The sequence below is a fragment of the Pleurodeles waltl genome, chromosome 4_1 (genome assembly GCF_031143425.1).
Source record: "Pleurodeles waltl isolate 20211129_DDA chromosome 4_1, aPleWal1.hap1.20221129, whole genome shotgun sequence".
Taxonomy (NCBI): Eukaryota; Metazoa; Chordata; class Amphibia; order Caudata; family Salamandridae; genus Pleurodeles; species Pleurodeles waltl.
Window position 1 is genome coordinate 212,366,613 of NC_090442.1, and position 17,807 is coordinate 212,384,419.

At 45.1% G+C, this 17,807-nt stretch overlaps 1 protein-coding gene across 2 annotated transcripts in view; it reads left to right on the top strand.

Annotated features, from left to right (window-relative positions):
* Positions 1–17,807, top strand: part of ITFG2 (integrin alpha FG-GAP repeat containing 2) — a 596,359-nt gene that overhangs the window by 184,788 nt on the left and 393,764 nt on the right. For both annotated transcript variants that reach the window (XM_069228155.1, XM_069228154.1), the window contains exon 7: positions 10,845–10,939. In XM_069228155.1, the coding sequence (XP_069084256.1) occupies positions 10,845–10,939 (95 nt within the window). The remainder of the gene's footprint in view (positions 1–10,844; positions 10,940–17,807) is intronic.

A 17,807-nucleotide genomic window follows, 5' to 3' on the forward strand; every position in this document is an offset into this window, starting at 1 on the left:
TTTCTAACATTTCACCATATTGAAGGAGGGGGTGAAAGGCAGAGTAGCATGTATAAGGGTATTTTGAAGAGAGTTGAGCCAGCAGGATGCCAGGAAAATATCTTTTGGTATTGAGTAAGTCATTGAGCTCCCTTCAGAACGAAGAGTGATGAAAAACTATATATTGCATACATGACATTTTCTGCAAATATGCAGCTATAATTACAATTGTATACCGCATAATTTCCATTTTTGTTCCGCCCAATTTCTATTTTTACGCAGTAGTCTGGGTCAGACTGGAAACCCAAAGCAGACCTGGCAAATGTTGTTAGACTACTAGCACTACAATGGGCTTGGGGGTCCTCCCCCCAAGAAACTTGGAAAAAAATGGCAAAAACTTTGTATACTACAACACATTTTTCATTATATATTCAATTGTGTTCGTTTTTAAAGCATAGTAAATGATGACCTTACAGAGCACCAGGATACAGCAATCTTTATTGAGGCACTTTAGTAAATTCCCTCACCATCACCCTCTAACAGTGCCTCTCATCTCTCCATAGCCCCTCTGTCACATGTATTTTATTTGTTTTATAGCGACTCTCTTACCAGCGTAGGGGATTGGAGCATTTTACATCACACACACACACACACAGACAATAAGTCATACATGTGTAAATCAGTGTATAGAAAATGTAATATAAGACCGAGAGGACTGCAAGGTGTATGATTCACGTCATCCACACCGGCAGGCATTTTCTAAGAGTGCTTGGTCTGGGGAAGCATCAACTCAGGAATTAGAATGTAACACAGTGGTTAGGGTTGACTTTACTAATAATTTATTTCTACCCAAACAAACCCTTTTTAGAAAAATTAAGGTAATCAAACGCTGGGAAATAAACATAACTTTCTAACCTGTACCATGCAGTTTGCATGAGCTCTTTGATGGAAGTTCATAGCGCACTATGCTATATTACAATTGTAACTTATGCACTGCAGAATAACAAATGGATCTCTGACAAAAAACAGTATCCCACTGAGCTGTGCACATAAAATACTGTTGCGTAATCTGCATAGTACTCTTTCTTTGCAGCAGGCATATTAGCCCTCTGTGCTACCTTAGATGAGTCACAATTGCCACTAGACCAAACTCCAGTATCTCTCTGGGAGGTACATTAATCACCAGAGTTATCTTGGCACTTTTATTGTTGCCTGAAAACTGTTGGATATTCAAGGAACTCGGCAGTGCTGTTAAAACTGCTTCACTGCTACAAACTGCCTCCCATCCCCAGTAACAAATGCGTCCCCCACTACCCTTCTAGGCTCCCAGGGAAACGCCTGATTCCCGGTATTGCCAGTCCGGCCTTGGCAATATCCTGGGGGTGTCTGAATAGATGTTTCATAATGTACAATAGTTAGCTAACCTAACTTGCATTTATGTTTAATTAATGTGTGTTATTTTATATGTAGTTACCGGAAGGTGAAAGACCGAAAAAAGTTACAGAATATTTTGGTTTTTGTTAGCGCCACCTTTGACCCCACCTTCATTGACCCTGTCCTCATTTGCGTGTAGCATTAGTTCACATACTTTTTTTTAAATGAACTTCGACCGCTGCTCCTGTCCGTTCCCATTTAGCAATAAACACACTTGTGACTCATTCCTGTCAAAATCTGTATGGACTAATGCTTGACCAACAGTGCAGCTTTCCAGGCGAACTACTTTCACTGTTAGTGAATAGTCGGGGGTGCAGATCTCCACGCGCATTTTTCCTACGTGTTTGTGCGTCTGGCTCCGAAGCAAAAGTTGACTATGAGGGCCCTGTGGGCACTGTCATTGAAGAGGGACTGCTTTAGTCTCTTTTTCCAAGTACTTGTTGGGACTGAATTAGATCCCTAGGCCTGGGGTGCTGTCCTTAGGTTGACGGTGGCTTTACAGACATCCACCAGCAGGTGGCACCCGGACGCCACGTTTAAGCTGTCCATCTTCAAAAAGATGCTGCTTGCAGCCCAGCTATCTGCAGCTTGTTCAGTAAAGCTGCCTTGGATTCACCACCTTATAAAGGTAATGGTAGGCGACTGACAACGCACGCAGACCCCATGAATATAAATGAATGCAGTGTCCGCACATTTGAATATAAATAGGATCTTTGTCTCCTACTTACTTCCAGCAAATCGCCCGTGATGCCGCCATAAACAACTGAACTCTGTGCACAGCATATACCCTGCCTTTCCATCCGTCCCACAGTATCTGCCTCCAGCACATTTGGGAATCACTCCATCTCACCCAAAAAACGAGTTTTCTCTCTTTCTTCTTCCTGACCCTTCAGTATCCCGGGGACCCACAATTTAACCTGTTGCAGTGCACCAGCGTTTCAGTGCACCCTACGGCAGCGCGGCCTTCAGTTCCTTACTGAATGTATCCTGCTTCGCCGCGCACTCAGACACCGCATCTTCTTATCGGCCAGGCATTCTGTACCGAACCCCAGAAATACTTTACCGCCCCAGTTTTATCTAGTTTAAGTTCCTCTACAGCAGACTATGCATCCACACGCCTACCTCAAATGTGCAGATGTAATGTTGCCAGATTTGCTACAGAAACAGACAGGTACTTCCATCTGTTATGACTCAATATGACGGTAATATGACATTTAGACTGTAATGTATGTCTTTTTTTCTGAATAAAATAACGTTAAAAAAAGATCTTTGTCAGTCTAGGGATGCTGTCGTGCAGACCCATCTTCAGTTTTTTGGCGGGTCCTTTTTGGAACAACTTTTGATTTATTTTCTACTTCCTTTTAACTCAGACCCTCATGATGACAAACACTTTTAGCTGATAAACTTTCGGAAATGGACCCCGCAAAATCAGACAAAAGCCCACCCTGCCTGGTGCCCACCAGTCATACAACAGGTTAAAGCACTGATAAATCCATTTATTTTTGCGCCTGGATCTCGATATTATTTGTATCGCGTCAGCAATATGTTATGTGATAATTCATTCTCTAGACGCGTGCTCCTCCCACTGTAGAGAAAAGGCGACTTGCTTGATGTATAATGGAACTATTGTATACTTTTACGATAAGTCGTATGTACATAACCTTCGTAATTGTAACTTTTCTTACTGGAGATTTGTAATTTCAGTTAAATTCCTCTTCATGTTTGGCATTATCTTGGCAAAAATGGAAATTAAAGCTCTGTCTCGTGGAGTTTCACCCATTCCATCAATTGAAAATTGAACATTTTCTCCTTCTGTTGTCCCCCCTTCAATCTTTATATTTCCACAATTATTTGGCTAGACAGTAGCCCCTGTTCTGCTCAGTAGGTTCAAAGCATTGGCAATGCCAATAGGCCTGGCTTTATAGGAATGTTTTATAGTAATGTGAAGCATTACAAGTTGTTGACATGAGAATGGATGTGTGGAACTTGTGTGGAAGCAAAGGACTGTAAAATAGTGGTGTAGAGTAAAAGGCCAGATGACAGTTGCACTGTCAAGCCAGTCCTAAATTCCATGTAATGACTACCCTCCTCTCATCAATACTGCTGCCGGAGCAAAACATCATAAACTATCTAGTTAGTTACGACAATTCAATAGCATTACAATATCATGCGTGTGCCTCTGAAACTTCAAACTGAGGCAGCTGGATAAATAAACAAAATGATCACAGCTGTGTGGAGGGCAAGCACTTTATTATGGAAGTACAAACGTCTGCCCAATCAAACCATTTGCTCCTGGCTCCCGGCATGTGGGCGGAGCCAAAGTCCCTCTCCTGTTGAGTGCCACATAATTGTCTACTGATAGCTGCACTGTGAAGCCAGACCAAAGAAATGGGAGGAGCTGAAAAATACAGGAGGACAAAGAGGTAAAAAGACTAGTTCAGTGAGAGAAGTAAACTAGATGGAGAAAGGGCTCACAGTAGAAAGACAGGTGCAGTGGTTAGGGAGGGACTTGAGGTAAAGAGGGAAAGTTGGAGTATCCTAAATCCTACAGTGAAGCAGGCTGAGAAGGCGGGAGGTAGAGAAAGAGGAGATGGAAAGCTAGCTAAGGTATAAGAGTGTGGTAAAGTAGGGGAGATGTAGAGACAGGGAGAAGGAAAATTAGGGAGAGTGGGTTACGCAGAGGGGCAGAGAGGGTAGGGGGCAAGGTAGAAAGATATGCAAGTTAGGGTCAGAGGAAGACAGGTAGAGAAAAGAGGTAGTGAGTGAAATACAAGTTAGAGAAATTTGAGGTCGAATGGCAAAACAAAAAGTGAGGTTTAGCCAGGTTGGCCATCTAAAGAAAGTAGCAAGGCGGAGAGACGGACAATGTAAAGGAAGGTGAGGTCTACAGGGAACCGCAGTGAAGTCCAGAGTCAAAGGTGAGGTTGAGAAAGAAAGGGGAGTTTGTCAAAGGTGGAAAGGGAAGGCCAAGTGGCATAGGAAGATGGAGAGCGAATTAGAGAGGTGAATTAAAGAGAGATATGAGGTTGAGAGAGAGGTTGTGTAGATGTATGAGAGTTACATGAAAGTGAAATGGAGCAGTGAGGTGCAGGGAGAGGATAACTTGGAGCAAGACCTGTAGAGAAGTAAAAGTAGGCACAAAGTGGCAGAAAGTATCTAAATCACTTTCGCGGAGGGGAAGCCTGAAAACTTTGGGGGTTCCCCTGAGCCATTGCACTCTCTGCCCAGGTCTTAAAACTGCTCTGCTCCTATGGAAGATCTTAGCAAACATATTTCTGCATATTTCGTTTGAAAGAAAAAACAGGTGGGTTTGTAAGCGTCAATGTGAAAATAGTTTCAGTTTGTGGTACTTGTGAGAGGTTCAAGAGAAATGCACGTTCTGTAACACATGTTTTGTGTTACAGAACATATGTTCTGGATGTACTGCAACACACGCTAGAAGGAAACTGTTTAGTGAAGCCTTCAAATGTTAAAGCTCCACAAACAAGTTATCGGCATTTGTATTGAGCACAGTCTGTCATTAATATGGCTTTATAGCACTGCTGTCTGTCTGGTGTCGCACCCCTTCCATTCCTGTGTTCTCATCAGACAGGAGTCTCCGTGTGCTGTGATGACAGATATAGTGCATCCTGGTCCATGCTTGCAGTGGGGTCATCTTTAACTCAGTTGGATAGCGTGGAGGTGTGCATACATATTGGCAGCCCCACTCCCCCTTACCTCTCCAGTGAGGATGTTTTGTGCAAATGCTACCCTGATGCCCAGACAGGCCTGCCCACCTCTATGCTGTAGCTCATGTCACAGATTTTCATGGAGCTCCAACAGTTCCCACACTTCAACTTACTGAGATTGGATTGTGGAGCTGAAGGTGGAATTATGTTGCAACTCTTAGACTCTCACTCAAATCAAATCAGGGTTTTTAAAGCGCAACTACCCACCTGCAAGGGTCTCAAGGCGCTAAGGGGGTTTGACCTCTGAGCTTCAGTTGAAGAGTCAGGTCTTAAGGTCCTTCTTGAATTGATGTAGTAATGGTGACTACCTGAGGTGCAGGGGCAAGGTGTTCCAGCTCTTTGCCGGAGGTAGGCGAAGGATCTTCTTCCAGCCAAGGTCTTCGTATGCAGAGTACGATGGCTAGTGCTTGTTGAGCGGAGAGGTCTGGTGGGGGAGTAAAAGGTGATGCGTGGTGGAGGTAGGCGGGTCCTAGGTCGTGGAGGGCCTTGTAAGCATGTACGAGGAGCTTGAAGTTAATTATTTTCTCAAAAGGAAGCTATAGGAGGTCTCTTAGGTGATTGGCGATGTGTTCACGGCGGCGAATGTCCAAGATGAGTCTGGCGGAGGTGGAGGCATTTTGAATGTGCTGTAGTTTCTTTAGGTTCATCTGGGTGGTACAAGCGTAGAGGGCATTGCCATAGTCGAGTCTGGTGGTAGCCTGGGCATGGGTTATGGTTATGCGTCAGTCCTTTGGGATCCATTTGTAGATTTTCCTGAGAAGACGGAGTGTGTGAAAGCAGGAGGATGCGACTCAGTTGACTTGGCGGGTCATGGTGAGCGATCAGTCCAGGATGAAGCCAAGGTTGCATGCGTGGTTTGCTGGGGTGGAGACAAGGTGCTGAGGGTCGATGGTCACCAGGAGTCATCACCAGGCTGATGTGGATGGTTCCAGGATGAGGAGCTCGGTCTTGTCAGAGTTGAGCTTGAGGCAGCTGTCCTTCATCCAGGCGTGGACGGCTTCCATCCCGTTGTGAAAATTCTTCTTGGCAGTAGTTGGTTTTTTGATCAGTGAGATGATCACCTGGGTATCGTCGGCATAGGAGATGATGTTCAGTCCATGGTCCCTGACGATGGGTGGAAGCGGGGCCATGTAGATGTTCAAGAGTGTGGGGCTTGGGAAGAAGCCCTGTGAAACTCCACAGCTCATCTCCATAGGTTCTGATAGGTAAGGCAGGAGTCTACCGTTCTACGTTCTGCCAGACGGGAAGGAGCGTATCCATTGTAGGGTCTTTCCGCAGATGCTGGCTGCGTGCAGCCTGGAGCAGAGGGTGCGGTGTGTCAAAGGCGGCCGATAGGTCCAGTAGGATGAGGGCTGCTGTATGGCCGCAGTTGAGGACCGAGCGGATGTCATCTGTGGGGGCGAGGAGGGCTGTCTCCATGCTTTGATTGCTCCTGAAGACTGATCGGGAGGTGTCCAGGATGTTGTTGTCCTCTATGTGCTTTCAGAGCTGAGCATTGATGGCCTTTGTGATGACCTTGGCTGGGAAAAGCAACAGAGAGATAGTTTGGTAATTCTTGAGGTCTAGGGGGTCAGCCGTGGGTTTCTTCAAGAGCTGGTGGATCTCAGTGTGCTTACAGTCCTCTGCGAAGGCGGCTGTCTCTATGGAACAGTTGAGGGTGTGTAGGAGCTCGGTGTGATGGATGTGTTGGCCTTGTTGAAAATGTGGTGAGGACAGAGGTCCATAGGGGCTCCAGAGTGGATTCTGCTCATGATGGTGCAGGTCTCGCCTGTGGTGAGGATGGTCTAGCAATGCAGAGTCTCTGGTGGTTTGTTGGGATGGATCTGGGGGTTTGTTTGAGGGCTCAGAGGGTCTTGGGATCCGAAGATGTCATATGTCTTTGATTTTCCGGTGGAAGAAGTTGGCTAGCCTGCAGCAAAGGACTTGAGATGGAGGGATGCTTGCCTTTTCTGATTGGGGTTTGGCAAACTCCCTGACCACGGCGAAGAGCTCTTTGGTGTTGTGAGCGGTGGTGCTGATATGGTCCTGCAGGGTGGCTTTCCTGGTGACTCTGATGAGGTGGTGGTGGGATTTGGTGGCAGCTATGAAAGCCTCGAAGTCTTCCGGGGACTTGCTGTTCCTCCATCTTTTCTTTAGCGATCTGCAGGTGTGCCTAGAGTCCTGGAGTGCGGGGGAGAACCAGCTGGCCTTCTTGAGGTGGTGTTTAGCTGAGGTCTTACGTAGAGGTACTAGGGTGTTCGCACATTCAGAGATCCATTGGTGTACGTTCCTTGCTGACATGTAAGTGTCTGCTGTGAGGAGCTGGGGAGACTTGCTGAGGGTGTTGGAGAGCTATTCCTCAGTGATCTGGTTCCAGTTTTTGCTTGGGTCTCGGAGTGTGTGGAGGTGGATGGTCAGTGAGGTGATGGTGAAATGGATGCAGTGGTGGTCAGTCCAGTGAAGTGTGGAGGTATTGTTGACGGTGATGTTGTTGCTGGTGGAAAAAATGGCATAGAGCCTGTGTCCGGCAATGTGTCTTGTCGAGGTGACCAGCTGCTTTAGTCCTATTGTGATGAGGTTGTTGAGCAGGGATGCGGTGTTGGTGTCGTTGCCGTTGTCAGTGTGGTAGTTGAGGTCGCTGAGGAGGAAGTAGTTCGAGGAGGTGAGAGCGTGAGGAGAAATTATGTTGATGATGGAGCTGCTGAAGGCTGGACGGAGGCCGGGTGGCCTGTGGATGAGGGTGCCACGGAAGGTTGACTTGGGTGTGGCATGTATCTGGTAATGGAGGTGCTCCATGAGGGGAGGGCTGTTCTTCTGCGTTGGTTGTCAAGCAGAGGGAGGCTATGTGTACGATGCAGCGGTGGGGAAAACATGGGGACAGTGAAAGACTGAAGGAGAGACAGACAAGAAAGAAAAGAAAAAATAAAAATGGCAGAAAAATAAGCAGAAGTAAAAAGAGACAGCAGGATACTTACATATAAATGGGCACTAGGCCAACAGGGATGAGGCGCAGGCAGGAGCCTGCGGGTGGAGGTGGGCCTCGAACTGAGTCAGGCAGGCTCTCAGTTCGAAATGCAGCAGCAGGTGGAGCTGCATGGAGGAGGGCGAATAGATGCTGATCAGGAGGTCTCAGGAGTCCCTCTGAATGTGCAGCGGCCGCCATTAAAGAAGGGAGGGAAGCCGGGGTGGGAAAGCGCTTCGCAGGGACTGAGGGAGAGGGGCTGCAGGGGCAGCAGCAGCGCAGCAAATGTGGGGAGAGTGAAAGGCTGAAGGAGAAAGAAAGGGACAAGAAAGAAAAGAAAAATTACAAATGACAGAAAAATAAGCATAATTAAAAAGAGACAGCATGATGCATACAGACGGCCACCAGGGACGAGGCGCAGGCGGGAGAATGCAGGTGGCGGTGGGCCTCAAACTGAGAGTGAGGCAGGCTGTCAGTTCAAAGCACAGCAGAGGCAGCGGCAACAGGTGGAGCTGCACAGAGGAGGGTGACAGATGTTGACCAGGAGGTCAGAGGAGTCGCACTGTTTTAGACTAGACTGGGTGAACAGGACTGCGCTTATCTTTCGGTAGGACTCCATTAAGTAATAGAGCCTTTTGGTGCTCTTGGTCCATGCTTGTCAATCATTGTTACAGATAATATTCAATACAGTGTTAGCACATGATCTTTTGTAATGGATTGGGACCTGCTTAAATGGATCACAAGACCTACCCTGTAGCGTAAATTACCTTGCCCAGATGTCCGTCCCCCCTCCCCCAAAAATCTGAGCAGTGCTTAATTTGTCAATAAAAAGGTGCCGGTGCCCAAAGCCGCCCTCTTAAAGATGCGGCTGCTGCAATTAAATGTGTGAACACAGAATACTGAGGCGGCGTAATCCTGAAGCCATCTCGGGCCTCTTCAATGCATATAAAGCCACTCCCTGCCCCTTCACCTCACTCTTGCAGCTTCTGCTTTCTACCTTTGTGACGCCTTTTCGTTTTTCTCTTCCTCCTTCTTTCCCGTTTGTGTCTTTTGCTCGCAGCAAATGCTTGAGGCAGAAGAATAAGCCCCGGCCCTAAAAAATAAGTGCCGGTGCTCCACACCTGAAACAACAAGCACAGATTAAGCACTGCTTCTGAGGGATTTATATTTAAGATTTGATTAAAGATCATTACATTATATATGTGTGTAGTCAAAGAAAAGAAAACTGCCTTGATAATGAGATAGGCATTTACATAACAATGAATGGGATATCCATGTTCCCTTCCTGAGTCCCCCTTTCAAAGCCTTAAGGAATTATTAGCCGAAACCAATGTAATTGGAATATGTTGTGCGGCGCAGGGAGGGTACCCTTTGAATCTGTAAATAAGCAGAGTGAAAAGGTGCAGTACAGTTCTAGCTGGAGGGCTTGGGTGCTGTGTAATGAGACAAAGGCAGTTTCTCAAGAACAGGCACATTATAAGGGACCCATTGAAGATTCTATACTGGCAAGATGTGGTGGGCAAGTTTTCTTAGTTTGTATCTGTGCTTTTAACGATCCCCAAAATTGCCCATGAATTATGTATTTACCCAGGCGCTGTTAGGGATAACTGATTTAAATTGATATGTTATTTTATGGGCAATTTTATGGAATGGAATTGCATGTTTTTAAAGAAGGCTGTTTTTCCAGAAATAAACACGTAGTTTGGCTAACAGTAAGATTAAATGTGTTGCAGAATATGTGCAAATCTATGCTTTGTCCTGTTTCCGCGAGCTCGATGCTTTTGTGCCAGAGATGCTTTCAGGAGCGGGAGTTTGTAATGTCACCGTAACCTTGAGTGGCAAAAGGGCTCTTTGCGGCTTAGCTAAAAAAATGTTGGTATAATTTAGGATGCATTGAAGAAGATTCACTCCTGTGAAAATCTGTGATGAGCTGCAGGAGCGAAGAGGCGTCAGCACAAACTCTTCAAGAGATCAGCGGCCTGCCTCTTCATCAGTTTTGTGAGAAAGGTAGCACAGTCATGATGTATAAGTAAAGTCCCCTTTAAAACTAAGATTCAGTGGCTTAGCAGTGGGGGGGAGTCAGCAAATAGAGAAAGCCCCGAAATCCATCTGCTTCCTTCAGGACCCTCGATCGGGGGTGTCCAGATTTCACCCAGTAGGACCGGATCCATTCCACATTTTCAGAATAACCACTCATGAAAATTCTTAGTATGCAAGTTACTTTTATGTAGATGTGTTGAAAATCCTGCTCTTTCCACCATATTTGATCATGCTTGGCTGTGGGCATTGTTGGGGTGATAAGCTTGCCATTTTCCTCCACGTCACCAAGGTTGCAGCTCTCCATAGTATTGTTTTTTCCTTTTGCAAGCCAGAATATTGTGGTAGCCTACTGCATGTGGTTTAAATGATGGCAATCCAGACTGAGGCCACCAGAATGAATGAGGTACTTCAACAAACAGGCCCCAGAGTGAGACTTTGGATTTTCACACATTGACTTATTGTGTAACCTGATAGGTCCCAGGACTCTCCTCTAAATAAGTGAAGGAATTGTAGTTGGTGATGGTTGGAGCGGCCTCTGAAGGCCTCTTACAAACCACAGCTCCAAACATGACCATTTCCACTTACCGTGATGAGTTCTGTTGCACCTTTGCAAAATTCTGTATTCTTTCTCTTCTACCATAACTCATGTGCCATTCAAGGTTTGCTTTTGAGAGATGATAATGTCCCGTTTTGTCTCTCTCTTCCTGCTCCATACCTTCCAGGGACACGTCACTCCGGGATGTTGTTCTTCACCAGACCTCCGGGCGGATTCATAACAAGAACGTGTCTACCCATCTGATAGGCAGCATTAGCCATGGTAAGTTAAGGAACTGGGCTGGAACTGGATCAAGATTGGCAGTTTGGGATGTTAAAAGCTTGGGTAGCACTCTTCTTGTCCTCACAGTGCTTTGAAGCGCTTTAATGTGGCGCTGAGCGCAGTCCAAGCAACCAGCATGATATAGTATTACATTCCTTTCTGCACTCTCACCTCTTCCCTGTCTTATGTCCGCCATTAATCTGTCCCTCGCTTTCTTTGTCAGTCCCCTACAATGTTTTGAAGTGGGTGACATAATGGTCTGCGTAAGCAACCAACATGATATAACAATCTCTTCTTCACTCTCTCCTCTTCTCTTCTCTTACTCTTGACCCCTCCTTACCTCTCCCACGCCTGGTTTATTTTCCTGTCCCCAGAGGCGCCTGGAAGCTACCTACAGGTGGCATTAAGTACTATAAGGCAATCCTGGTTACATGACATGATCCCTGGGAGGAGGGCATTATAACCTTCTGTATTTGGAGGACATAAATGCGGTGCATAGGTTAGGAACCCTGAGCACCGGTGATGTGAGTGGTGTGGAGGGTGGCATGTCACTTCTTTTGCACCTTTAGATGAAAATTGGTTCCACCTGCAAGTATGCCACTTGCCTCAGAAATTAAAACATTTTTATGAGAATGGTTTTGTGAGGAATCCACATCAAACACACGCATCTCTTTGAATGGATAGCTGGTGACGACCATTTCTGGAGGCCACCTCGGTTTACTCTTACTTTAAAAGGCTTTAGAGTTTTGGCATTGAGCCAGTGTAAAAGGGTGTTTGGCGTGTGTACCTAGTGGTACTTCTATAGCCTTAACCTAGCTGTGAGTACTGTACATGTGAAGGGGGCATTCATTAACTTATATCTATTTAAGTGGCAGAGGGGTCTCATGTTTTCACTTTGGCCAACTGAGATGGAGTTTTTTTTATTTTTTTGGGCTGCACGATGGTGTGGTGGCTGCTGTTGCTTGGAGAGGACACCACAGCTGTGTAAGATTATGCAGGTCTGTAGAGGGAGCTGGTGTGGTTCTGTCATGATATGGGGTGGGGTGGAGGCGATGTGGTCCTGTTGTTTTCAAACGTTGACCGAATGCTCCTAAAACTCAGTAATAGGAAACAGCCTGTATGTTGTAGGTAGTGCTACATTTAATTTGACCACTTTATTTGACCACCTTATTCAAGGCAAAGATGGAATGATGCAATAGATCTGGCCTGTTATGTCGGGCAAATAAAAGGTAATGCTGCCTACAAGTTTAAACACAAAAATAAACCCTGCAATTTTAATAATATCCAATTTGAGGTCGCTTCCCAGTTGACAGACTGCTTCATCCACCGCTTCTGTGGGTGGCATCATGAGTGTTCTGTCTTTCGAGAGCTTGCTAGTGATGCTGCCATTATATTAAAAAAAAAAATTATAATAATTCGATTTTCAATCAGTTTATGGAATCTCAGCCCCAGCCTGTTACATCTGCTTGCATTGAACCACTGGAGACAGGCAGTGTAATTTACTGATATCAGAAGAAGGAGGGCATGGAATAAGCCTACTTACGGGCGTGTGGTCCCAGTTTCTCTTCCCTCCTCAAGCTTAAGTGCAGAAAAATATTGTAAGTAGAGAGAAGTGATCTAATTTTTGTACTCCCCCATCAAGCTCCACTAGAACATGGTTTGAGTAATCTGCTTCTACTCCTGAGAGGCGGGCCTGGGCTGACACTTCGGAGCTCCCAGAGTTTGGCATTGTGAGGTTTACTCTGGTGCCGTTGTGTTACACAGGTACTGTAGCACCTTCCTCTCAGAAGAGGGGAGGGGCCTGGGCGTAGGTGAAGTGCACCCAGTGGTGGTAGCTGCTGCCCCGGCTTGTGTGTTGGGACCCCTGGCACTGCTCTTGCAGCACCTACTAACTCTACACTACTGTCTCTGGAAGCGCCACTCTTTACGGCCCTTCACGCGCCTCATTATTAACTATAAATAGAAACTGTTGTGGATATGGAGCATGAAACCCGAGCATAAAAGAAGGTTGAATCGTGCGCCTAAAATGTACACTCTATCACCAGAGCATTTCACAAATATCTGGAAGTCTGGAGAAATGTTGATCTAAAAAAGTGTAAAGTAAGAGTGTCTTGCAGCTACCACCCAGTAATCATGGATCCTCGACTATATAAATAAACTTTTTTCGGAAACAATAATGAAAGCAATCCTTGAAGTTTTCTAGTCAACATGGGCTACAATTTTTTTTTAAGTCATTGGTAGGATGGACTGACATGAGGACATAGATAATCTTAGGTTTGTTTCAGTATTTTTGTAGTACTCGGAGTAATTGAAAGCTCTCTAGGTGTTCTCATAACAGATGTTTGGGGACCCACTTGCTCACAGAACCGATTTAGTATTGTGAAACTGTACTTTGAAGCCAACACTTTCCTCTGGTACTTCTGCCCCTTCTCTGACCTGTTGAGCCTCTGGGTCCAGGCCTGCGCTATGACAGTCTGATTTCAGTTCCTTGCTAATGGCTGCTTTCCTGCTTTACTGCATCAGCCTATTCTCCATGTGCGCAGCTGCCCAGGGGATACCCCCACCCCATTTACCTTCCTGTCACTTTGTTGGTCTCAGGCCAAGAGCTGAGACCCACACAGTTAGCAAAAAGCTTACATGGAGTGTGCCACCAAACTTCATCCATGGTTTTCAGATCGTCTTGTTTCTTATTGACTCAGTCAAAATGTGTTTAAGGCTGTCCATAAAATTTCATTAGTGAAGGGTGATGTCTAAGCTTGCAGAAGGCTTTGGAAGATCACAATATGGAAAGTGGTTTTGGCAACTGGACTCAACCCGCTGGTATTTCAGTATCCTAGGTAGGGGTGGATGTCCACTTGTGGAATGGAGATCTTTTAGAAAAATGTCTTTGGAGAAGGTTTTGCTTAAGGACCTTCTTTCACTCAGCCGCTTCAACCACAAGGACTTACTTTAAGGAGTTACTTTGCTGATTAGAAGAACCAGCCATGAGGAAATAGCACTTTTGGAAAATATCAGATATTTTAGAATCACTGGTTCTTTATTATTGAAAGAGAAAAACATGCAAAAGAGACAAGTTAATTTAACTCAAACAAACCAAATAACAAAATAATTGTCTTGTGAGCTTAGGGTATAGCAAAAAAACAACTAGATGGGCGAGGTACACTCTACATAAAAAAATACAACTTTTTGATACCTTAAATATATTGATTACTGCATATTAGATACTGTTCTTGAAATCATGAAATATACAACCCAAAGAGAGACCAGCAATTTTATATCATATAATATATGAATTTCACTATCGAAATACCTAGCTTTTGTCTTCAAATGAATCCTTAAATAGAAAGATAAAAGAGAATAGCAAGAATCGGTAAGTAAAGATTCACTAGCTATTATCATAGATGAGGCTTGAAAGATGTGGTCGTCCACTTTTATAAATTAAGGGAGTGTGACATTTGAAGAAGACAAGTGTAACTGTAGTGAGGTAGGAGGTGAAAATGAGTGAAGGGAGTTTGTGTTGCCTCTCAGTGTGGTGTGTATTCTACTAGGCATCTACCTATTATCTCCCACAGCCATGATTTCCAGTTGCAATATACTTTATTGTTTTTGTGCCATATCTCAGAGACAAAGTTTCACATACCACAAGAGGCTATCAAAGTGACCTCCCGCTGGCTGCATTATCCTCTGTTTGTGACAGTATAAGGATGCAATATGAAAAGAACTATGCATCTAACTTATTCTGAATCGTGGCAAAAACAACTCACGAAATAACAGGAAATAAGTAACAGGAAGGCAGAAGAAAGCGCCCACTGTCTTGCATGCTAGGGAGAGTTGGGGCTATTCACAAGTACCCCCGTCGTGTGAGAATCTATAGCAAAACCTGACCAACATCCTACCCCCCACCCACCCCCCAGTTTGGATACAGTTGGGGTGTCAGCAGATATGAGACTGAACTATACTTGTTGTTTACTCTTCCTTTATTATCTCAGCTCGATCTATTAGTTATACATTCGAGTAGAGAAATATGTATTCAACATGTACCTTTTATATAAAAGATCTATGGTTGTGGAGTGTAGGGAATTCATCCTTTTGCTTTACTTCCCCTGAAATTGGTTTGCTTTTTGGGCGCGCCGGTTACCTCAGATTGTGCCTTCTGGTGAGTAGTTGAGGCCAGCAAAAAGGTTTCCATCTGTACATGCTTGTACCTAAAATATACTCCGATTTTATTTTTTTAATATCTTCCAACGGGAAGAAACTATGCATCGATCACGTTTCAGAGGCAAGCTTGCATGAGATAGATTTCTACATTTATGTTTAGAATATAATATAAGCTAGGCTTCCAAATAACCAAGTATCTGCATATATTTAGGCCTATGTTAAAAAAAAGAAACAATGTTTTTGCAACTAAATATCAGATTGAACACGTTGTACGTCAACTCGAAATATACATTAAAGAGTGATGTGTTTAAGTCTGAAATATAATATATTTCCATGCTTAAAATGGTATTACGGTCTTAGGATTCATGTTTTGTCCCAGCACTGCAGCTTGAATAACTTTTGTAAAGTTGTCTTCGTACGTTCCTAAATGCATGAGTGTAAGCAGACAACTTTATTCCTTTCCTCTAACAGAGTCTCCTGCGTCTCAATGGCTGTAAAACACTCCTCACCATTTTTAAACCAATCAATAGATTTATATAGCGCGGCTTATCATCCTGGGGGTATCCAGGCGCTGGGGTTGTCGCTGCAAGCTAATAGCTATTCCTGGAAGAGCCAAGTTTTGAGCTTTCTCCCGAAGTCGATGAGGGTGTGCATGTCCACAGGTGGGGGGAGAGGTTGGTGTATCCTCCCTTGAAGTCGATGAGGGTGTGCTTGTCCACAGGTGGGGGGAGAGGTTGGTGTATCTTCTGCTGCAGCTACATCAAATTCTCAGGACTTGGGCATGGGCGAAGGCTTTTGATTATAATTCCCTGGTGCGCCTGTGGAAGGAGAGTCTATTGTTGATGAGACTGGGTCCACTGTTGTGGAGGGCCTTGTATGGGATGGTAAGGACCTTGAATTTGGACCTGTTGTGCATGGGCAGCCAGTGTAGCTCCCTGAGGTAGGAGGAGATGTGGATCCACCTGGAGAGATCCAAGACAAGTCTTATGACCGCGTACTGGATAGTCTAGAGGCGGCGGAGGAGTTGGGCAGGGAGTCCGGCTTAGAGGGTGTTTCCGTCATCTAGTCTGCTGGTATTGATGGCTTGGGTTACTATCTTTCTGGTTTCAAGTGGGATCCGTCTAAAGATCTTCTGTAGCATGCGGAGCATGGAAACATGTAAGCTGGTGGAGGCCACAGAGTTTATCTGTCGTTTGAAGGTGAGTTTGTTGTTGATGATGATGCCGAGATTGTGGGCCTGGTCAGTTGGGGTCAGGGTTGGCTGAGCAAGGAGGGCCACCATGAGTCATCCCAGGGGAGGAGTTGTTTCCGAAGATGATGACCTCAGTCTTGTCTATGTTCAGTTTCAGGCAGTTGGATTTCATGTGGGTCATGGCATTGCTGAAGTTGTCTCCGAGAGGGGTGTGGTCTTGAGTATGAGTTGAGTGTCATCAGCGTATGAGATGATGTTGCGTTCATGGGAATGCACAATCTCGGCTAGGGGTGTTAGGTGTTAAAAAGGGTGGGGTTGAGGTGAAGTGGAGAGCTGCTAAACATCAAAGGCTTTTCAGCACACTGGGCTTCCTGATTCTTCAGGCCACACCCAGGCCACATCTGCCAGTCAGTAGCAACCACGACAACTGTTCCCCTTGTGAGGAAGAGGACTTCTAGACTCAAATGAGCATCTCACACCTGTTGGAGGCAGATTTGTCCAGAAGGGGTAGGTTGTTTCCTTTGATTCTTAGTAGATAGGATATGGCTGGCCCTGGGTGGAGTTTTTGGCAGACCCAGATAAACATATTTCTCGGGCTAATAGCCACCATGTTGGTTAACTGTAGCACAAGGCATTTGGTGTTATCTGTGACACCACGGCAACTGAAATGTTTCAACTGTGGTAAAGCCGAGGAAGGGAAAAAGTTGATAGAAAACTCTCTGGAAAAAACACAGCTACCTGCAGGTTGAAAGAATTTCTTCTGCATGGCTAATGCCTAGAAATACTTTCTTGAGCTTTAGTCTGCATCTTTGTTCCTTTTGAATACTGTTCCAAATTACTAAGAGAGATACCTTCTATTGACTTGCAAGGGTAAAGCGGTCAAGGTCTTGACCAGGGAAGACGAGTTGTCTTTTCTTTTTTACACTTAGTCTGTGTACTGTTGGAACCTCTCACCTAAAGTTGGAAAGCAAAGAAGATACCAGATACTGAGAAAGCTGTGTGCACCTGGAAGGAAACCAGCAGTGACTGGAAAGAAGATGTTCTAAAAAGCCTTTTCACAACTTAATATTCATGAAATCTTACCTGAATGGTTGGAGGGTTTGAAGCACCAGGAAAGAAGTTGTAGAACATTTCATCAAAGTTAAGGTGAAGTTCATTTTCTCCTCTGGAAGACAGAGATAAAATGCCAAGCTAGCCCTAAAAAGATGCAGCTTTGACAGCTATCTACATTTGTATATTTTGCCCTTCTCAGAGCTTTTGACAGTGAGGTTCGATGCTACTTTGGGACCACAACAAAGAGGTAGCTGGCCATGTAGAGCCCTGTCAGTATACAGCCTGCCAGTTTTGGCCCGCTGAAGATTTCTGACCACCCAAAAAGTTTCTTAGTGCTAAGGTAAGTTTTTTGACAGGGGTAGTCTGTGAACACTTTCCCGACCTCGCTCCTTTGCTGGACAGTTACAAAGGACGCTTAAGTGGATGTCCTCCTTAGCACTTGACTATGGTGAACCAACAGTTGTA